We start from the raw sequence: 18,779 nt of genomic DNA on the forward strand, positions 1-18,779 counted from the left end.
CCGTTTGGATTGATAGGGAAGAAAAGTCAACCAGATTCTTTAATTGTAAGTGACTCAAAATTAACTCGAAACGAAATTTCGTGAAGTACCAAAACTGCGAAATGATGGAATTTCGAATTTAAAGCTGGATGAAATACGGTTCTTTAGTCTGCAATATTTTATTATACCATACGAGATCGTAATTGCGATATTACAGAGATAATTACAGAGTTTGTTTGCGCGTTCATTCGTTAGGAATAATAAATTAATTTATTGCAAAAGTTTAATAATTGTTTATATATGGACGCGATTATTCCGGATTGAATTATCATTGCTATATTTATTTTGAAAATAAATGCAAACCTATCTTGGTTCGAAATAGATTGACTATATATACGCGTATATAGCGAGAAAATTAATACATGAATGAAATTATCATTATGGCAAGGCACGATCGTAGATATTAATTAAATATTTTTATTACGCGTATCGAATTGTTCATATTTCCTATTTTAATAAAAGGTATGATAAAGTGATTTCGTTTCGCCAATTTTGAATCATCGAAGGCCGGGCTCCGGTTGATCAGCCGCGTGTTCAAAAATAAAACATGAGCGCCACGATAATTACCAAATAATGTTCTCGCAGCGAAACGGACGAGAGTTCAATCGAGTGCAAGGTCGGCCTTTATTGAGTAGTTTTTTAAAAGGTCTAGAAACATCATGAGTCGTTTCAAACTCTTTATTCTCACACGCCGCTGTCTGCTCCGACTTGAACGTTGCTTTGAAATATAAATAGAAAATAATAACTCGTATTAATAAATTATTTTACATTAAGCGCATATACATTTTCAAACAAAATAACAAATTTATTATATTTTCTTGCGATATCGATTACTCTTCTATGACCTCTAGCCAATTTATTAATTCATTAGTATTATATCGTCAATTGATAAATTATTGAACGATAGAATACAGAATAAATATTCGTGTAAAAATCGAGCTCTCAGTTCCATCTCACGGAACGCTTTCTGAAACTATCAAAATATCGAACGAATCCTTGACAATTGCCTGTCATTAAGGCGTTCGTCGTTGTTCTTTCCCTTCCTTGACGTTTCGGGGGAACCGGTTAAAATCATCGTGTGATATCCCGACGAAAGTCCCAGGGTGGAACGTAACCCGACAACCGAAGCGTCCGGCGTGCCGCGTGTCGATTATGCCAAACGATGGTTTAAACCGCGAGAATTATCTGTAAATCGTACGATCCGCTTGCCAAAGGAAACGTACGGTGACGGTGTTCAATGTTCGCGAAGTCGTCGACTGTCTTAAACGAGTGGACGGTCGTGAGACATCGCTGCCTTTCAACCGGCAGGAACATGAAATCGAAACCCGACCACATCTCCGAGAACGCCGCAAATTTGCCCACGTGTCGTAGACATCGAAACCCGGACCGTGTCCAACCGACGCCGAGCCATCGACAACGATAATGAGCCAATTGATTACGTCGCACCAACCGTCAGGTTCCCCACGCGATTTCGTCGTTTCTTAAATCGCGACAAATTTTTCTCCCTTTCCCTCCAGCAAAATATTTTTAGCTCTCTTCTTATCACATTCCGTCACTGATTGCGATCTTTGATATATTTCGTCATGTTTCCTTCGTTTTTGTTTGATTGCGATAACAGCTTGGTTGGAGAGAAAAGAAGGGATTCGCGTTTGTGTAAACGTGGAACGCTGATAATTAAACGATTCGTGCGGTGAATATTTGAAGGGAATAATTCGACTTGCGATCGAATAAGAGATTATACGGTTTTGACGTGACTGAATTGCTGTTGCATTGGAGCTACGGATAAATGACTGTATTTTTTATGTGTGTCTTCGTTTAAACGGCGGTTAAGATACCGGAGTTACTATAAAATAATTTTTCTACATCCATCCGATTAAGATTCTTAGTTTTCCTTTTCCCTTCAGCGAAAAAATAAGTCGACGAATTCGTTCTATCATTGTCTATTATTATCTATTATTATTAAGTCGCCCGAATTAAAGATGTTTGTTTAAAAATTTAGAAAACGAAGAGTCAAGAAGCGCTATAGAAAAAAGTGCGATGTCAAGCGCAGGAACTAGGTGTAACTCCGCAGCTCAAAAAAATAGAACTCTGACCAATCAGTCAGGACGTAGTTCGATTGCTGTTCGTATTAACCGCAATTCTACAAATTGAAGCAATTCATTTAACAACGAAATATTTAATAATCTTGAAAATTTGTAGTTTAAAGTACCTTAACGACATATTAAACGTTCAATGCCGACGTATAATGAAAGATATAATTGCAATTTCAGGGAGATTCCGCAAGTAATACCACGGAAGATGCTTCCATCAGTAATAAATCGCTGAGTAATTCCGCTCGACGTACGCCAGGAAAATCATCAGTCAGTCCAATTTCGCACAAGAGGCCCACATCCAGTCTGCCAGCTGGATCGACGCTTAGACCCGAAAATCAATATGCAGTGAAAAAGAAACGTTACTTGCTACTAAAGAAGGAGTTGACGGACAAACAGGTAATTATTTAGAAATGATCTATCACGAATATTCACGTATTCAAAGCGTGATCCTCTGCTGTTACGAAAAGATCCATATTCTTAAAAATTACAATGTTTCCAAAATATTCCTTCATCTGTATAATCCAGAGACTATCATAATTTTTCAGTCAAAAGATTTAACGCGAATTGAAATTTCCACAGAAAACCGCGCAAGATCTGTACAACGAGATGTCTCAGCTCCGTGAGAAACTAATCACCAGTGGTGCCAAAGATCCGGGCAAAGTAGAAACTCTGAAACTGGAGGTCGGATCGAGCAAACATTTTCCAGCAACTGAAACAAATTACAACGAGGCAGCAAACGTTCACGCCGAGAAACTCTCTATCGGCAAAGAAATGCTCGAATCCTTGGAGGATCGATTACGGGAGATCCCAAAGAAGTTGCGGAACCTTTGCCAGGAGCTGTTGGACAAACAGTCGATTTTCGTGGCTTTCGTGACGTCGCAACTGATCAAAGCCAGCTCAGAAGGGAACGACTCGGATCACACGAACTCGAAAGTGACCACGCAGCTCGAGATTCACCAAAGAGATTACGACGCTCTTAGGTCGCATATGAGCGAAATACAGGAGATCGAGGAGAAGTCGATCGCCGAGTTAACGAGGAACGTGCAGCATCTAATCGACGAGTACGAGCATTCCAGGGCGAAGATAAAGGAGACGAACGCGGCGGAAGCGCAGAGAGAACTGCAAACGCAATTAAATGCTACGATGGAGGAACTGCAGACGGAAAAAGAGAAGAATAACCAAAACAAAGAGCGTCTTCGACAGACCGAGTCGCAATTGCAGAAAGCACGTACGAAGATCAGGGAGATGGAGACGCACATGGCAAACGATAAGGAAAAGATTCAGCAACTGCAGGGCAACGTGAAGACCATAGAAGGTCAAATGAAGCAGAAGGATTTGGCGATAGAGGGTAGGATGAAAGACATGCAGAAGACGATGAGGAACAGCGAAGATCTGGTCGCTAAGGTGGAGAAGCAGAGGGATAGCTTCGAAGCACGGTTGTTTTTCCTGCTTTTCTGAAGTTCCTTTTTCCTCTCTTCTTAACTTGGTCTGCTTTAGGTTGGTGGAGCTTAAAGAGAAGATGAATTGCAAGGAAAACGAAGCGATAAATACGATCAAGGAACTATCCGAAAGGCTGAAAGCGGTTACTACTGATCTTGGGATCGAAAAGGAGAAGAGGTATAAGAAAAGAACGTTTTTGATTATGAAAAATGCGGTTATTATAACGAGGGGATGGTTTTTTAAGTTCAAAGGAATAAAACAGTTTGATATTTAAAATAGGCAACAAGTAAAAGACGCGTTCACAGAATTAGAGGAGCGATACAAGAATCTCGAGGAGAAGAGCAAACAATTATGCGAGCTTGCGGAGAAGAATAAAGATTTCGCTATTACAGGTACAAAGACCTGTACATAACAACTTCGCAACAAAAAAAAAAAAAAAAAAAAAGAGAGAAATAACAGGAAAATATCCGTGAATTTGCGTTGCTCCGTTAAATTAATATTTAAAACATATCTCTTAGTCGCATCGAGAGAAAAGTGTAATCTTCGCGTTAAAATAAAATTTTAATGGGTGTTTCGTTTTAATCGTCAGAGGGTAGTCATACAGAGAACGAAGTACGCCTGTTCAACGAGTTGCAGGCAACCAGAAACGAATTGGAGGCGCAGAGGCAGATGATGTTGCAGCTGCAGCAGGAGAAAGAGGAAATCATTGCAGTGATGCATCAAGCGGCCGTTAGTTTGCACTACTTTCGGGACATGTCCTCGTATAAGTCCTAAGAACTGCTCGATTCAATCTCAATCATTTGTTAGACGCTCTTTTACCCTGATCGAAGAGAGGGTGATAATTTCTAATTGTTTCGCTTTCTTCTGTTCTCGTGAGCTAGTGTCGCGAGGAGGAGGAAGATTCGAGGGAGAAATTGGCTGCGGAATTAGTGTTCAAATCCAACGAAGTCCAGAAGCTGACGATGCAGTATTCGGAACTGAAAAAGGTTGCAAAAAACGCGTAAGTTGTTCTATCGGTAGTGCATGAAAGTATCAAGAATTACTTCTCTAAATTCTTATATACTAAAGCTTTTCGAATAATGCACTTTTCGAATTTTCATGGGGCGATTTAGCCAAGAAAAAAATGGAATCTTAGAAAGGCAGTTGATGGAGATTCAAACGCGGCTGCATTCTCAGTCCATGGAGGGTGGAAAAGCTGGGTTAAGCGCTCATGCGATTGAGCTTCAACAACAGGTCTCCGATCTTCGCAACAATTTAGCAGAAGTAATTCAGCAAAAGGAGGAGCTAGAAACTGTATTGACTCAGAAGCAATTGGAGTTGGAGCAGCGTGACCGTGTGATGCGTGAGCAGAGCAAGTTTCTTAAAGTCAGAGACGAGTTGCTTGATATTTTGAAAGGGAAGGCACAGCAGGAGAATGGAGAATTATCAACTAACGATGAGAACAATGAATATCTTGAGCAGGTACCCAAATATCATTCCTATTTCATTCCTTTCTGGATTTATGGTAGATTCGGATTACTCTTTAACACCCTTTAACAGTTAAAGTTTAGAATATACATATTTTTAAATATCGTTATAATCGTTTCAACTCGTAATTAAAAATTCTTTATATCTGTGTCAGAAGAATAGAACTGTTCGAAGAAATTGACATATTTTTGTCTAACCAGATTCACAAACAGGTAGCTGCAAAAACGGAGGCAATCCAGGGGTTGTATACGACTTTGGAAAACAAACAGTTACAGATTATGCGTCTGGAGAAGATGGTGAAGCTAATGGAGGACCACCAAGATCGAGCTCAAGCTCAACGTACGCGTTTAGAGAATCGCATTGCTCAACTAGAATTGGCTTTGCAAAGGAATAAGGAACAGCGGTACGTTAGGGGACAGTCGTCATCTTGCATAGAGTTTGACGTGGAAAATGAACGAGATAGATTATCTACGGATAATCAGGAAAATCTTAGCGACTCTGATCAAATTTTTTCACAAGATTCGTTCAACTTGCATTCTTTCTTGCATCGAAATCAACACGATTTGGTCGATACTAGGTCAGAACTTTTACATGGTGCGAGTTCTTCGCAAACTGATCATCGACAGTTACACGATTACCGAGACTATATACAGCGACAGACATCCTCCGACGAGGATCAACCTTACATTTGTGAACGTTGTCGCCAAGAAACATCCGCGGAGAACAATCAACTTTGGTCAAACAAAAACGATTCTACTGACAATACTAACGAATCTTTGCGTAACTGGTTGACGGACGTGTCTAGTCACAAAATAACGCAAGATTCGATAAATACTCGCGACTTCCAAAATGATCGATACTTTTATGACTTACCTTCGATGGATAAAAATAGAAGGTATACCTCTGAGATGTACAATTTGGACGAAGAGTCTGATAATGTGAATGATAGTAGCAGGGAGTCGCAAAATCCTTATCAGAGAGATTATCATCAATATCGTCATCTTCATCATCGTGCTCGGTCGCCGCTGGTAAATAAGACCGTGCCTCATGGTGTCGCCTTGTAAACTACTGTACATAGCTTCCTTTGTTAAGGGACTGTTCATGTTCAACGCGTACAATATCTTGTTGCAATTTTGAAGGATGTGTTTCATCAACGTAGGAATAAATGGCTTGGTTTTGTGGTGTTATTAAATCTCACACACGCAATTCTCTTGAATTATTTTATATACAAAACTGATGCAGTAGACAGCTGATGCAAATAATGCATTGAACGTAATTCAATTAAATTTTCTGAAAATATTACAATAAGTTTGTTACTTAATGACTATAAATAACATTTGCAGTCGTTATTAGTATAAAAAATAAAAAGTTCATATACAACCTTTAATCATAGTTTGACATGGGAACCATTAGTAAAGTACGTTGTAAATAAATTTATACGTTGTATTAATAAGGTCTGATTTAATAGGCTAGGTACTCCCTGCTACCGAATTTTCAATGTTATATCGTCGATACAAAAGTTCCTTACAGAGTGCCTAGCCTTTGAAACAGACCGATTTCTAATTTCTTCAACTCTCTGATCGATTTTATTTTTCTATGTTTTAGGGGTAAGGGCTTCGGCATCCTGTAAGGAACTTTCTAATCATCGTCAACGTAAATGATCTCCATCTTTGGTCGATCTCTTTGTCAAAGAGGTTATTTTATGTTATTAAACATTAAGTCTTTGGTAAGCGGCACTTTATATCGTTTGCAAGATCTTTTTGATTCGATATTCGACACGGTTAATCGAATCGTAGATTGTTGGCAATATTTTTGAGAAGAGGCGTGTAAATTGAGTATATGTATTTTGATTTATACTATTGTAATCGACGAGGCTTCTTTATATATTTTTCTCTGTACATTTTATACATATACTTTATTTTATAATAAAATTAATAAAATTAAATTATGTGAACAATTTATCAAACGTTATGTTAATCACTGTCATTATCACTGCTGCCAGAATATGCACCCAGTAAAGACAGACCATTATTGCTCGTCGGCTTATGCATACTTTCAGATGTATTTTTATTTGGATTTTTACTTTCTTCCGTAGGAGCATCGGTTTCTTTCCTTGCCAAAGTTTGCGTTTCTTCCTTATTGGTACTAGCAACTACAGTGTTTGAATTTACTTTGGTATTTACTAAATTTGTTTTTCTTTTAACTATGCCTAGCAAACTTTTTTTATTTGACGATGACGGTGTACTTTCAGACCACAATGATGTTTCAGATGGTTTTATTTTTTGAGTTTCCTTAGGCTTCAAAAAAAAAAGAAAAAATGAAAAACGCTTTATAGTTTTTATAAATATTTAAAAATTAGAATTAATTAACCAAAGATAAAGAAATAAAGTAAGTATTTACCTTTTCTTCGTCTGTTGTAGATTGACACTTATTATTTTCAGTTTTACTTTTACTTCTTTTCATTACCTTTTTTGCTGGTTCACTGCTTTCGTTCTCATCTAATTCCACAATTTCTTCTTCTACAACAATTTTTTTACCAAATATCGCTTTAACACACTCTTCGTCATATTCTTCTTGCTCTTTCTCTGTTCTTTGTTTGGCTGCGTCTGTATCAAATTGTTCTAACATTTGATCATAATCGATAGTTTGCTGTCTACGATTCAAGTCTTTCAATTCCTCTAAAGATTCTAACAACTCCAATTCTTGTTTCGATTGCAATGTTCTTTTTTCTAAGAGTTTCATCGGATTGGTAGCTTCTTCCTCTTTTTCTTCATCTTCCTCTCTCTGTGCCTGTTCTTCCGCTAACTTTAAGGCCATAAAATTTCTGGTTGCACCTGCTTCAATCTCATAATCCGTATTTTTGGGATCTGTTTTAAAACTTATTTCTTGCAGGCATCTAGTACATTTTATGTAAAACCTGTAAATTCGTATTCCTAAATAATCATCACCTTCAACATCTTCTTTACGAGCATTAAATTTTTTTCCTTTGTAAATGTATTCACCGCAAGTTTTGCATCTCATATTGAAAGGAGCCATCAATCGAACTGTATATTGTCTATTTCGGGCTAATTTCATACGAGGGATTTTTGACGGATCAAAATCCGGCGGATAATATTTCTAAAATATAAAGATTATGATTAATGTAATAAATTAATGTATGTTAATATATATAATCAATCTACACAATAATATAAACGTATCGTCATTTAATTTAATGTAATTATTTGTGAAATTTTACTTACGTTTAAAACTTTACGCTCCGACATGTTTCTGGTTTAATGCAATAAAATTATTAAGACAAAATATATTATAGGACACAAATAAATAGGTAGTTTATACAACCTAAATATACTTTAGGTTATCTTTGCTGTCAAAGTAACAACTAGGTACACTGTTCAGTGCTGCCACCCTTACTTATGGAAGTCTACGCATTCTATATTAGTTTTAATACTCCAACGTTGGTACACGTGATATTTAATTCCTTGCAAATGTGAAATATATAAACTGCGCGCGCGATTATTCGTTAATTCCGCCATTGTGTTTTTTGAAGTTTAAGCGTCATTAGTTCTTGTGGTCGAGAGAAGCGTTGAATATAGGTATGTACGAAAGAATCATTAAGAATCAGTAAGAATCATTGCATCAAAGACTCCTATTGCACGTAATAAGAGTTAACGAACCCTTGAATAGTTCTTACTTCATATTTTTCAGTGATTGACAGGTGTATCACATTATCAAGAAGCGTGTGTTGGAGCTGTAAAAAAGAGGAGACTACATCGCAGCATCCAAACCTCAACGTTCAACGACTTCTGCTTGGTGAGTGATTTTTTAAAGTCTTTTCGTTTACTATTGATTCATAGTCATTAGGATTGTTGAATAGGAAGAGTAGGAAAGTTTTCGTAACATTTTAACCTTTAGATCGTAATTTATACTATTTTTACTATTCCACTTTTGAATATAAAACGAGAACCAAAATGGCGGAAATTCAAATCTCGGTATAACCGTTTCTGGAATGATCGAACTATGAAATTTAGTACGAAATAGCTAATGTTCGATGAAATCTAATCGTTCACGTTTTTGCTACTTATAATGTTATTTTATATACAATTTATTACAAAATAGGATATGTAGTCATCTTTATAACAAACTATTACACTAATATCCTACAAAGTACAACTATCATTACATGGTCTTATAATCTAAGAACCAAGTACTCGACACCGACTAAATTCCACGTTCACGACGAGCAATAAACGATGATTGGTATCACAGCGATTAGCTGACCATTGTAGAATACTCCAGCTAGCGGAATTCGTTTCACGCGGGACGAATTAAAATCGGCGAGAAGACCTCCCCGGATGTTTCCCTTGGTTTCTTCTCTCTAACGTGAATTTAATATCCGTGAATATAATGCGGGCATTTGACCGAACGATGAAAGCGAGCGTACAGAAGAGACGAGTAGGCCCGTTTTACTTCGTGGAACTGGATTCAATTCGGCATCGTACGCGTATAAAGGTTATTCAGCTAAACGCAAGGTCATGGGTACATGACTTGGGTCAGTCGAGCACGTAAAACGGGCAAACAAGAATCTTTGCGCAAAGGAAATGAGAAAAAAAAAGGGGGGGGGGAAGAAAAAGAAGAACAGCCTTAAAGACACACCACTATCCTGCGTTCCTTTTGTGGGACGGCAGAGGTACGTTTATGAATACATTACCGGGACCACGACGTTTTAAAATCTGTTACGCCTGTGTATACGTGTTCTCCTTTCATGGGACTTTCATGGGGATTCCTCCTGGACTTGACTCTTCATGGTCTACCACGACTTCAGCTACTGAAGTTTTGCGGTTTGCACTTTTGGGTTTTTTTGTTTTGCCGGCGATATGATCCTTTTTTATCGCCATTCTGAGTACAGAACTGTAGATATTGCCTTGGTATATGTAGAAACTAGATATTTTATCGTTTATTTCTTCATTCATAGCGCTACTATGAACTTTTAAGATAATCGCAGATGATCCTTATATCGTTAGTTTTGCCAGCGGGTATAACCCTTTAGGTATAACCTTGCTACGTACAGAAATTTATATTTTAATCAAAGATTTTATAATCCTATATATATTTTGTAAATTTAGCTTCGAAGGTAAGGTTTAACTGTTGTTTCACGATAAGGTAAATGGATATTGAACTTTCTCTCATGGTATAATTAAGGATTTAAAGTCATAAAAGTTCAGTTTATGCCGAGATACGAAACAGAGGTAACGGCTATCCTTGATCTAGAAATCTAAGACTTTTGGAATTTCGCAACCTTGGAAGTTAGTCTTCGAACAAACAAAAATTATAACTCTTTCGTATGATGCTATAAATTTCTACGATGTTTCAACCTTCGAATCAGTTTAAATGTTTTAACCTACTTTTGTCCCACAGTTACGCCGACATTTACTAGCTTCTAAAAAAGTAATTAAATATTTCAGTTTCGTATAAAAGATACTGTTCGAAGCAACGTTATGGAAGTTACGCAACAAATGGATAAGAAAAAAATGGTAGTCAGATTTTAGGAAATAATTCTAAAAATCTATAAATTCAGTTGTGGAATCTTTTCATAAAAAAACGAAACAGGCAACACGGTTTTGTACTTTCACGTTTATATAAAATATTTTAAGGAGAAATCGCGATCTAATGTACAAAGATATCTGTGATCGATCTCTCTGTCTCTCTCTCTCTCTCTCTCTCTCTCTCTTTCTTTGGGTGGTCCATAAATTCGCACATTCTGTATCAAAACTTTTTAAGCGCAAACAAATACAGAAAATCGTATCGCGGATACCGATTAATTAAGTACTTCAAAAGTCGGGAAATCTCGTATTCGGTATGTAATTTTTCTTTATAACATTCGTGCCGATGTAACTGAACATTTATCGAGATCCATTCATAAAGATAACAGCGTAATAATAATATGTGATTCCGTGTTATTATTCCGTAATTAATTTACCACAGAGGAATAAAATACGAGTAAACCGGATACGAAAGAGAAAATGTACTTGTTGCTTTAAAAATTTATCGAAGCACGAGATAATTATAATCGCGTATCAAGCAAAGAATGCAAAATTGTTGCCGGAACTTTTGTACGTTAGCCCCATGCTATATCTGTACAACGCAGCGAATAACGTACGTGTTAGAGACGAAACCAAATTAGAATCAGGAAGTTGCATTGTAGGCGTCATTGTCCTTCGCTTTATCATACATCGGTTCGCCGTTATCCAGTCTGGGTTAACATTCAGACGACTGAAACGTTAGCTGTTCATAAATCTATTAGAATATATACTCGATTCACGGTAATTTTCTTAATGTTCGCGTTCATAGACGCAAGCTCTAATCCGCTTAGATCAACCGCTTAGAAATTAGTGGTAGGAGGCAACGCGGGGCCAGACAACTTTTATTTCCTTCAGTCACGATGCAACACAATCGCCGTAAATTGCATCGCAGCCTTCGTAGCGAAGGGGTTAAAGCGAGTCTGAACCCTAGATTACACGTGTCACGATGATGAATAAGATAGACTAAATAAATGCAACATTTAGGGGCGCGAGTAATTTCCAGCTTAACGAGGGAGAAATCTTAATTAATCGTTTTTCGTGCAACATGTTGCTGGTCATCGTTCCTGTGTGCCTTGGCATCTCGACATTTTTGAGTGGGCTGTACTATTCCTGGAAGCCGTTCCATTCATGGAGTGTAGATGCTGTTAGCAGTCAGCGGTGCTCATTTTATGCACGGTTTCGTACTTTCTCTTATAAAAAGACTTAATAAAGGAACAGGGGAAAAAACGAAGACGGGAGAAAGAAGATGAGACGAGAAGAATGGCGGGAGACAGTAGCCAGCAGGGTCTCAAAGGAATCGTGTCCGTTGAAACATCGACGAGAAAATATCTATCTGTTTACTTTTTAAACTGTTTAAGAAACTGTATTTGTAGATGGTTAAGAATATAACGAGGGTACGACGGATTTGCGACTTAAATGGATCAAACTTTCAATTTCATTATCGGCTTTGGCTAACAAAAAACGTTGAAACGTAGCTGCACGATATTATTTTTGAGTCTACGACGTTTCGAGTTTACGTGTGATCAAAAAATCACAGTTTTTTTTTTTTTTTTTTATACACCGTCAAAACTGAAGATGCCCCCATAAACTACGCGGCTATCACGAAGGCCATCGTGTACTATTGTTACGGATTACCGCTACGCACGTTTACTACAACACGGAATGACGTAATTCTGCGTTGCTTGCTCATTGTCAGTGCAAGAAGCCAACGTATTTTTAATGTCTGATTTTATCACAATGATGTCACGCCTGATGAAATTAAAAGCGAGAATAAATTGCCATAACTTTGCTACGAAACTAGCAACGTGCGACCATCTTTGAATAGAATTTTCCTACAACGTAGACACAATATACTTTCTAAAACATATCGATTACATTTCGGTATATTACGATATTGGAATAGCGTAATAAATATTTCAAATATTCCGTTTAGTTCATCTTTATGACTTATTAAAAATTTTTGATTTGAATATGCAAATATTAATTTGAAATTGAAATTAGCGAATTTAATCTTAACGTTTCTATTAAAAATGTTGAACTCGATAGGTATTTTTTAGTTTCTTCTACGGTGGTATTCGAAGAGAGATACGTACGCATAAAGGACGATGTTCGACGAATACCAAAACCTAATCTAAATTCGAGTTTCCCCGAATCGAATTGAATCGGTCGCGAAGCAACCGCTCGTTTCCCTTTCTCTTTTGTTTTTCCCTTGTTCTTTTTCTTTTTTTCTCTCAAGTTCAAACGTCTCACGTTCCGCGTTTCACAAAAACATCCTCGATAAGAAAAGGAGTGGCGTTGCGCTCCCGAAGAAGCTTTGCCAGAATTTTTCTCAGAAGTGTTTTGCACCGCACTTTTATCCCCTCGCAACCGCAAATCGTGGTATGCCGCACATTGTTATGCGCGCCACGACACACCGAGCGCAGCTTTCTTTCAACGGTCGCTGCGAACTTTTCATCGCCAAATTTCTCCTCCTTTTTCTCTGCTTCTTCTTCTTTAATTCAGAACCGATCGAAAGGACCGATACGATCCTTGGAATGCTCATTGGCTTCCTTTAACGCGATTTTCAAGTTGCGACAGCTTGGCATGGAGACGATTTCCGTCAGAAAATTGTTACCATCCAGACCAGATGCCGTTTAGTGCTTCGTATACAAGGTGTTACGAAATGAAGCTTTAAGATATTTACAGGTTTAGAGCGTTTGTCGAGATGAATAGAAAACGCTTGTTCCATCAGATTGTAACGCTATTGTCGACTATTTGTGACTGAGACTCCTTTTTAGCCACCGGAGGGACTTAAAAGTGACGAGATTAACGAAAATGAACATAGAGCGACGAAGATCTTATTTTCCATATTTCCAAATTTAGATCATATCCTCCGTGAGAGAAACTCAGAGTATCGCTGTGCGTGAGAAGTTTCCTTTTCGGGCATGTTATCATCGACGAAATACTTTGAAAGATTAAGTAATACGAGACACCCTGTAGACGCAAGGCAAACACACTTCACGTAGAATCCAGTGTCGCATTCTGACAAAGTTTCTCCCTGCAGTCAGTTAGTCAAGAAATTTCCTCTCGATCCTCAGGGTCGTTTGTCCGTCGTTGAGCCAATTTCTTGGTCCAGCCAAACATTTCCAGGGTTCAAGATCGTGTGTAAACGTTCGAACAGAAATCCTATGTCGATGGATACTTTAAAAGGCAGACGATACAATTTCTTAGAGAACGCCGGCAACGAATTCTTCACGATCCTTGCAAGGCATGCGCGCATCCTGTCCTTCTGCGAAGGAACCGTTGACTACTGCCAAATTATAAGGGAACAAAAACGGTCGTCTGCGGGCGCCACCAGACGAGCTCCCCTTTCTCTCTTCTTTCTTGCTCTCTTTTACGTTCGACGCATGATACCGATATTACGCTATCGCTCAACGCAAAGAAACGTACGCTGTCCTACTGCTTCAACCTTTTTACGTATATACGTTGTTTATTTTCCACCTTTTCTTAAATCACTATCGCGACTCGTCGCTCCATTCGGTCTTGCCAATGCTACCGGACTTTTTAACGTATTTCCGTAGCCTTTTATCCAAAGAACGACGTTTCAGGAACGGACGAATTTTGCCACTTGTCGCGATTCGTTCGCAAACTCGTTTCTCTCGATTCTTACTTGTAAAGTTCTTCGATAGGAAGAACGAGGACCTTTTGTCGCGTTTTCATCTTCTCCGAACTTTCACGCGTCGTTAACGAGCGCGCGCGAATCTATTGCCAAGGTGCACGGGCGGAGGCCACCAGTGTGCCGATCCTCGATCACCTTAGCCGTGTAAGAGCGTAGAGCACGGTGGTTCATTGTGCAGCGCACGAAGACGCGAATGTCTGTCCGGACAAGCTACGAAGAAGAGCAAGAAAGAACGTCGCGAGGCAGAAAGAGAGAAAGAGAGAGAGAGAGAGAGAGAGAGAGAGAAGGATGACAGGTCTTGCGAACGTTTCTCGGAAAGCCGAAAACCGAAACACGAGCTGGCCTGGCTCCAAGAGAGCGTCGGCATGTGTGACACCGGAGAATCACCGCCGTTCTTCAGTGGCCAATTCTCTCTTTCCTCCTGGTTCTTTCCCTTCGTCTTCGTTGTTGGTTCGTTTCGTTGCGTTCGTCGGTATACGAGTATTTACGTTGATCGGAAAGGTTCCTCCTCTCCTAGCCGGCCAAAAAGTTCCGTGGCCCGTGTTCCACAACAGCGGCTGCGGCTCGTCTAAATGGCCACGGAGAACCATTCCTTGGCCCTTATCGAGTTTCAGCCGCGCAGGTAACGTCTTAATTGGTGTTCAGCTCTCGTGGATACATTGTCGATCGGCGTACGGTGTCGAGAAATTTTAATCTCGCAGTTATGGTCCGCCGCCACGAGCCATCGACCGTATTCTCCAGGTTTCGTCAAAGCAGAAACAAAGTAGCACGCACGAACGGCGGTCTCGTTTCAAATTGACGAGACCTGATACGCGATATACGCGCGCGTCTTCTCCATCCTTTTCCTTACCTGCTTGGCTTGTTTCTTTCTACTGCACTGCCCTCTCTCTCCCTCTCTCTCTTTCTCTTGTTCAACGTATTATTAGGAATCTGTCGTTGTTCACCGACCGAGACAAAAGCACTAGTTTCCACAGTCGTAACGAGATATGTCAAGTTTATCCATTTTACGGTGCGATACCACTGTCACCGTTGGCCGACGACTTTGGTCTTCACGTTATTTATCATTGTACTACGGTTCTCTGGCACTCGACGGCAGTCTGCGTACTACGGCTTCACGCTAGTACACAGACTGATTACGTTAACGTTACCACGCGAATATAGGACGTGGGAAAATGAAGACTTTATTAGACCACTGTCGGATAATTAGGCCTTTAGCAAAGACATTGAACGAATGACCGGTTCGCGTTGGAAAAATTCGATCGAGCCGATTCCTCTTGGCACGGTATTGCAGCGTGCGGTATACGGTTTGCCTAACCTAAGCCAACGCTGGTTAAATGAATCGGAAAAGAAGGCTATCCATGGTTGAAATGGGCGAAGCTCTCCTCGAACAGGATCGGCCGTGTATTCGGTTACTGTAGCTTGTCGGAAATCCTGTTTGATCCCACGGTCCGCCGGAGGAAGGCCTCCCCGATTCGTACGTGATAAACGAAAAAACTTGCCGCAGCAACTGCAGCACCTACGTGACACCCTGGTAAAGAGATTATCGAATTCCTGCGCCCGTTCTTTTGCCTCGTACCGAAATGTTGTCCAGGCAAAAACACGCCCCGCCGATTTCCTCGTACGCGTTTGGCAAAAACCGAAATACTTAGGCCGGTTTTTGCCGATGTTTTCAGTGGTGCGCGTGCCTTTCGCTTAACTGAGTTACTTCCACCTGGTCCGCGTCCTGCCCTGACGTAATTGCCGTAAAAAGGCAAGCCAATTTTGCGATATCGGCCGATTTTCAGGAACTTACGACTCCTACGTGGGTCCGACTGTCGTCCGTTCTCCTCCCATCCGAATAAGGGAAATCGTCCCTCGAGATGTAGAGGTTCTTGTTTTATCGTATCACTTACGGGGAAAATGGCAGCGGTAACGGCGATGCTAGTACCATTTTAGTCTTCGTCGAGTTTCCGAAAAATAGGTGATCTTTTAACTCGGGTATTTACCTCAGTCTGATTCTTATTCGTTCGTAACAGGTCTGCGATAATAACGAATTAATTTCACGCTTACGAGATAGGGGCGACGCTCGTTATCTACTTACGTCACGAAGGAAACGAAATTTATCGGGATAGGTCCTTCCTTTCAGGTAAGGAAAGCGTCACTGCCTTGTGCGAACAAGAAAATCGTTACTATCTAGCGCAAACGTTGCCTTTGCACGCTATAAGTGTAAACACGTAATCAAATACGTCTATCAAATTCTAACCCATTAAAAATCACATTTCGTATGTACGTATCCGATACGCATTTAATAAAAAGCAGACTAGACCGGACATAGTTTTCGTTCCATTCCTTTCGTGCGAGACACGCTAGACGCGATCGATTCGCCAACGATCGCGGCACCTTTTTTTTTCAGAGGCGGCTCGTGTCATCCTCCCGCGTTGCTAAATTGTCACGAACGAGCGGAACCGTCGAAACAGCCGCTGCATTCGGAACACATACCTCTGATCGTGCAATTAGATTAATAGTCGGAACTCGGCGACCTTGTGTCCAATCGATCGATAACATTTCCGCGTTTCCATCAACGGACCTAGCCAACCTATGAATACAGCGATGGCTGGTATTGTTTTTTTTTCCCGATACTAGGGCGTTTCCCTTTCGATTCTGCTTTTTCACGCGAAAAGGAACTCATCGTCGGTGTCAACGTGGAAAGTTCCGAAAAGATCAGATTAAATATTCTCCACTTCCTTCTCTATTTTAATCGATTTGCCATTCGATATAAAAATGATAGATTATTTGCGAATCTGGCGAATGAAACGGTCCGTGAATATCAACGATATTCTTTGAATCGTTCGAAATATGGTTTTTATAAAGACGATAAAAGTGTCACGTTGAAAGCACGTTTTAATATTCAGTCTCGCGCTCGAGTACTCTCACGTTACAGACGAAAGACGTCGATTGGAATTGCAATTTCAAGATCGCTTCCTGACGTGATGGTCATCATGAATGACCTTGAATGGCCTTGTAACATAGGTCGTTGAACTTGTGTTGAAAGCGGCAGTAATCAAGCAACCGAGCCTTGGAATTTCCTTTATGCCGTCACCTGTAAAATAGTCGCTTTCGACTTGATCGATTTATTGCCTACCGAAAGAGAATGTTTCCTCGAACAATTTTCTGCGCCTGTGCGTCGATTTCTTCATTTACCGATCATGTTCTAAACGAGAAAGACGAAAGTTGCCGGCGAAAGAGGCGAGCAAGAGGAACGTCTAACCGAGATCCGCGGTATTTCTATTAGCATTTGGCTCTTCAAGATCCAGGGCACAGCACGAGTGTTCTGTCACGCTTCATATATCAGCGAACAAAATTCGCGCACTGGCTTATCAACGTACGATAGTCTAGCGCTTAATTTAACGGTTTTGCTGATCATTTTTCCGCAGCAATCAGCATTCGCAAAGGCCGGCAATCGGCTAGACAACTGGTTTAACCAGACCAGTCCCCTCGATTTTTCGATCGATTCTTTCGGTGAACGTCCGATTTCTAGAATCACCAAGTCCAGTTTCTATTCTAGATCGACAGGGATCCTACCTCGCTATCAGAAATGTTCTTCCACTTCCAGGTAGTAAACTACGCCGTTCAACTGGAACAGGTTGGACGTCGATCAAAATGTTTTTCACCCTGCTCGCTTCTGTTCCGACAGACTTTGCTCGTACCTCTGATTCCATCGTAGACGAATTTTTATCGCCGTGCGGTGTTACGTTCCCAATGTTACGTAGCATCGAAGCTATTTTCTTATTTTATCGAAGGATATTCGATATCCCGCCGATACGATCATACAGATCAATGCGACTAACGTTAAAAAATAATTTTTTTATACGCATCCTTACGGTTCAAATTGCACGTTTGTTGTACCGATTGTTGGTCGTTAATTTTCCACGGGATAAGAGAGTTCATAGCCGCCAGCTAATAAAATATATGTGGGAATCGGAAAGGGAATGTTGCAAGGATGATCCACAACGGTTGTCCTTGCAAAAACTTTCGAGAAAAAGTGGTATTACCTGATCGTACGTTCTCCGCGTATACGTGGTATCGTTGGTCACCCTGGAAATTCCATTATGTCGTACACGTGGAATTGATGTAGAAGGTATGCTTGAAAAATAAAAGAAACCTCTAACGGTGTTGTATCATAAATCTATCCAAAGTGCTTGTCTCGGTGGAACTGTTGCAAAGGTATGCTTGCTGTTTAGGATATCGAGATTCTGGCTAGAAGGTGTTTCGCAGATGTTGAAAATTATGCACGATCTGTCGTTTGGGAATGTTCGTCTTATTTTATTTTAAAGAAGAAATATCCAAATTCGGTAATGGATGTAGCATAAGAATTAACAACCACCAAAACCCACTAATTACTCAATTACTCGACACGACGGATCAGATCCGCAGGCTAAAAAGACATTACTCTCTAGATTTAAAGATTAGATTCAGCTAGAATCAAACACGCGATAAACACTTATTATTCGCGTTATAGTA

At 39.9% G+C, this 18,779-nt stretch overlaps 4 protein-coding genes across 8 annotated transcripts in view; 2 read left to right on the forward strand and 2 right to left on the reverse strand.

The window, feature by feature from the left end:
* The window catches only part of LOC126925115 (spondin-1-like), a 34,158-nt gene extending 28,045 nt beyond the window's left edge, over positions 1-6,113 (reverse strand). For 3 of the 4 annotated variants that reach the window (XM_050740374.1, XM_050740375.1, XM_050740377.1), the window contains exon 1: positions 607-1,318. The gene's annotated coding sequence lies outside the window, so the exon portion shown is untranslated. Of the gene's footprint in view, positions 1-606; positions 1,319-5,912 lie in introns of those variants that run through there. The other variant, XM_050740372.1, reaches the window with a different exon arrangement.
* LOC126925118 (interaptin-like) lies at positions 1,306-6,979 on the forward strand. Its single transcript, XM_050740383.1, has 11 exons — positions 1,306-1,495; positions 2,039-2,160; positions 2,310-2,528; positions 2,712-3,568; positions 3,630-3,749; positions 3,852-3,964; positions 4,162-4,301; positions 4,454-4,572; positions 4,685-5,033; positions 5,240-5,442; positions 6,645-6,979. The coding sequence occupies exons 1-11, from the start codon at positions 1,462-1,464 to the stop codon at positions 6,667-6,669; spliced, it is 2,301 nt and encodes a 766-aa protein (XP_050596340.1). The 5' UTR covers positions 1,306-1,461; the 3' UTR covers positions 6,670-6,979.
* LOC126925151 (splicing factor YJU2) lies at positions 6,246-8,450 on the reverse strand. 2 transcript variants are annotated; one of them, XM_050740460.1, is made up of 4 exons: positions 8,282-8,446; positions 8,042-8,156; positions 7,440-7,956; positions 6,246-7,336 (listed from the first exon to the last, which is right to left on the reverse strand). In XM_050740460.1, the coding sequence occupies exons 2-4, from the start codon at positions 8,053-8,055 to the stop codon at positions 7,013-7,015; spliced, it is 855 nt and encodes a 284-aa protein (XP_050596417.1). In that variant the 5' UTR covers positions 8,056-8,156; positions 8,282-8,446; the 3' UTR covers positions 6,246-7,012. The 2 variants fall into 2 exon arrangements, with proteins under 2 accessions (XP_050596417.1, XP_050596416.1); XM_050740459.1 differs by having other exon boundaries at positions 7,440-8,156; positions 8,282-8,450.
* Positions 8,451-8,564: 114 nt separating this feature from the next.
* The window catches only part of LOC126925153 (G1/S-specific cyclin-D2), a 140,227-nt gene continuing 130,012 nt past the window's right edge, over positions 8,565-18,779 (forward strand). Inside the window, exons 1-2 of the mRNA XM_050740465.1 lie at positions 8,565-8,635; positions 8,748-8,852. The gene's annotated coding sequence lies outside the window, so the exon portion shown is untranslated. The remainder of the gene's footprint in view (positions 8,636-8,747; positions 8,853-18,779) is intronic.

The sequence above is a fragment of the Bombus affinis genome, chromosome 15, assembly GCF_024516045.1.
Source record: "Bombus affinis isolate iyBomAffi1 chromosome 15, iyBomAffi1.2, whole genome shotgun sequence".
Taxonomy (NCBI): domain Eukaryota; kingdom Metazoa; phylum Arthropoda; class Insecta; order Hymenoptera; family Apidae; genus Bombus; species Bombus affinis.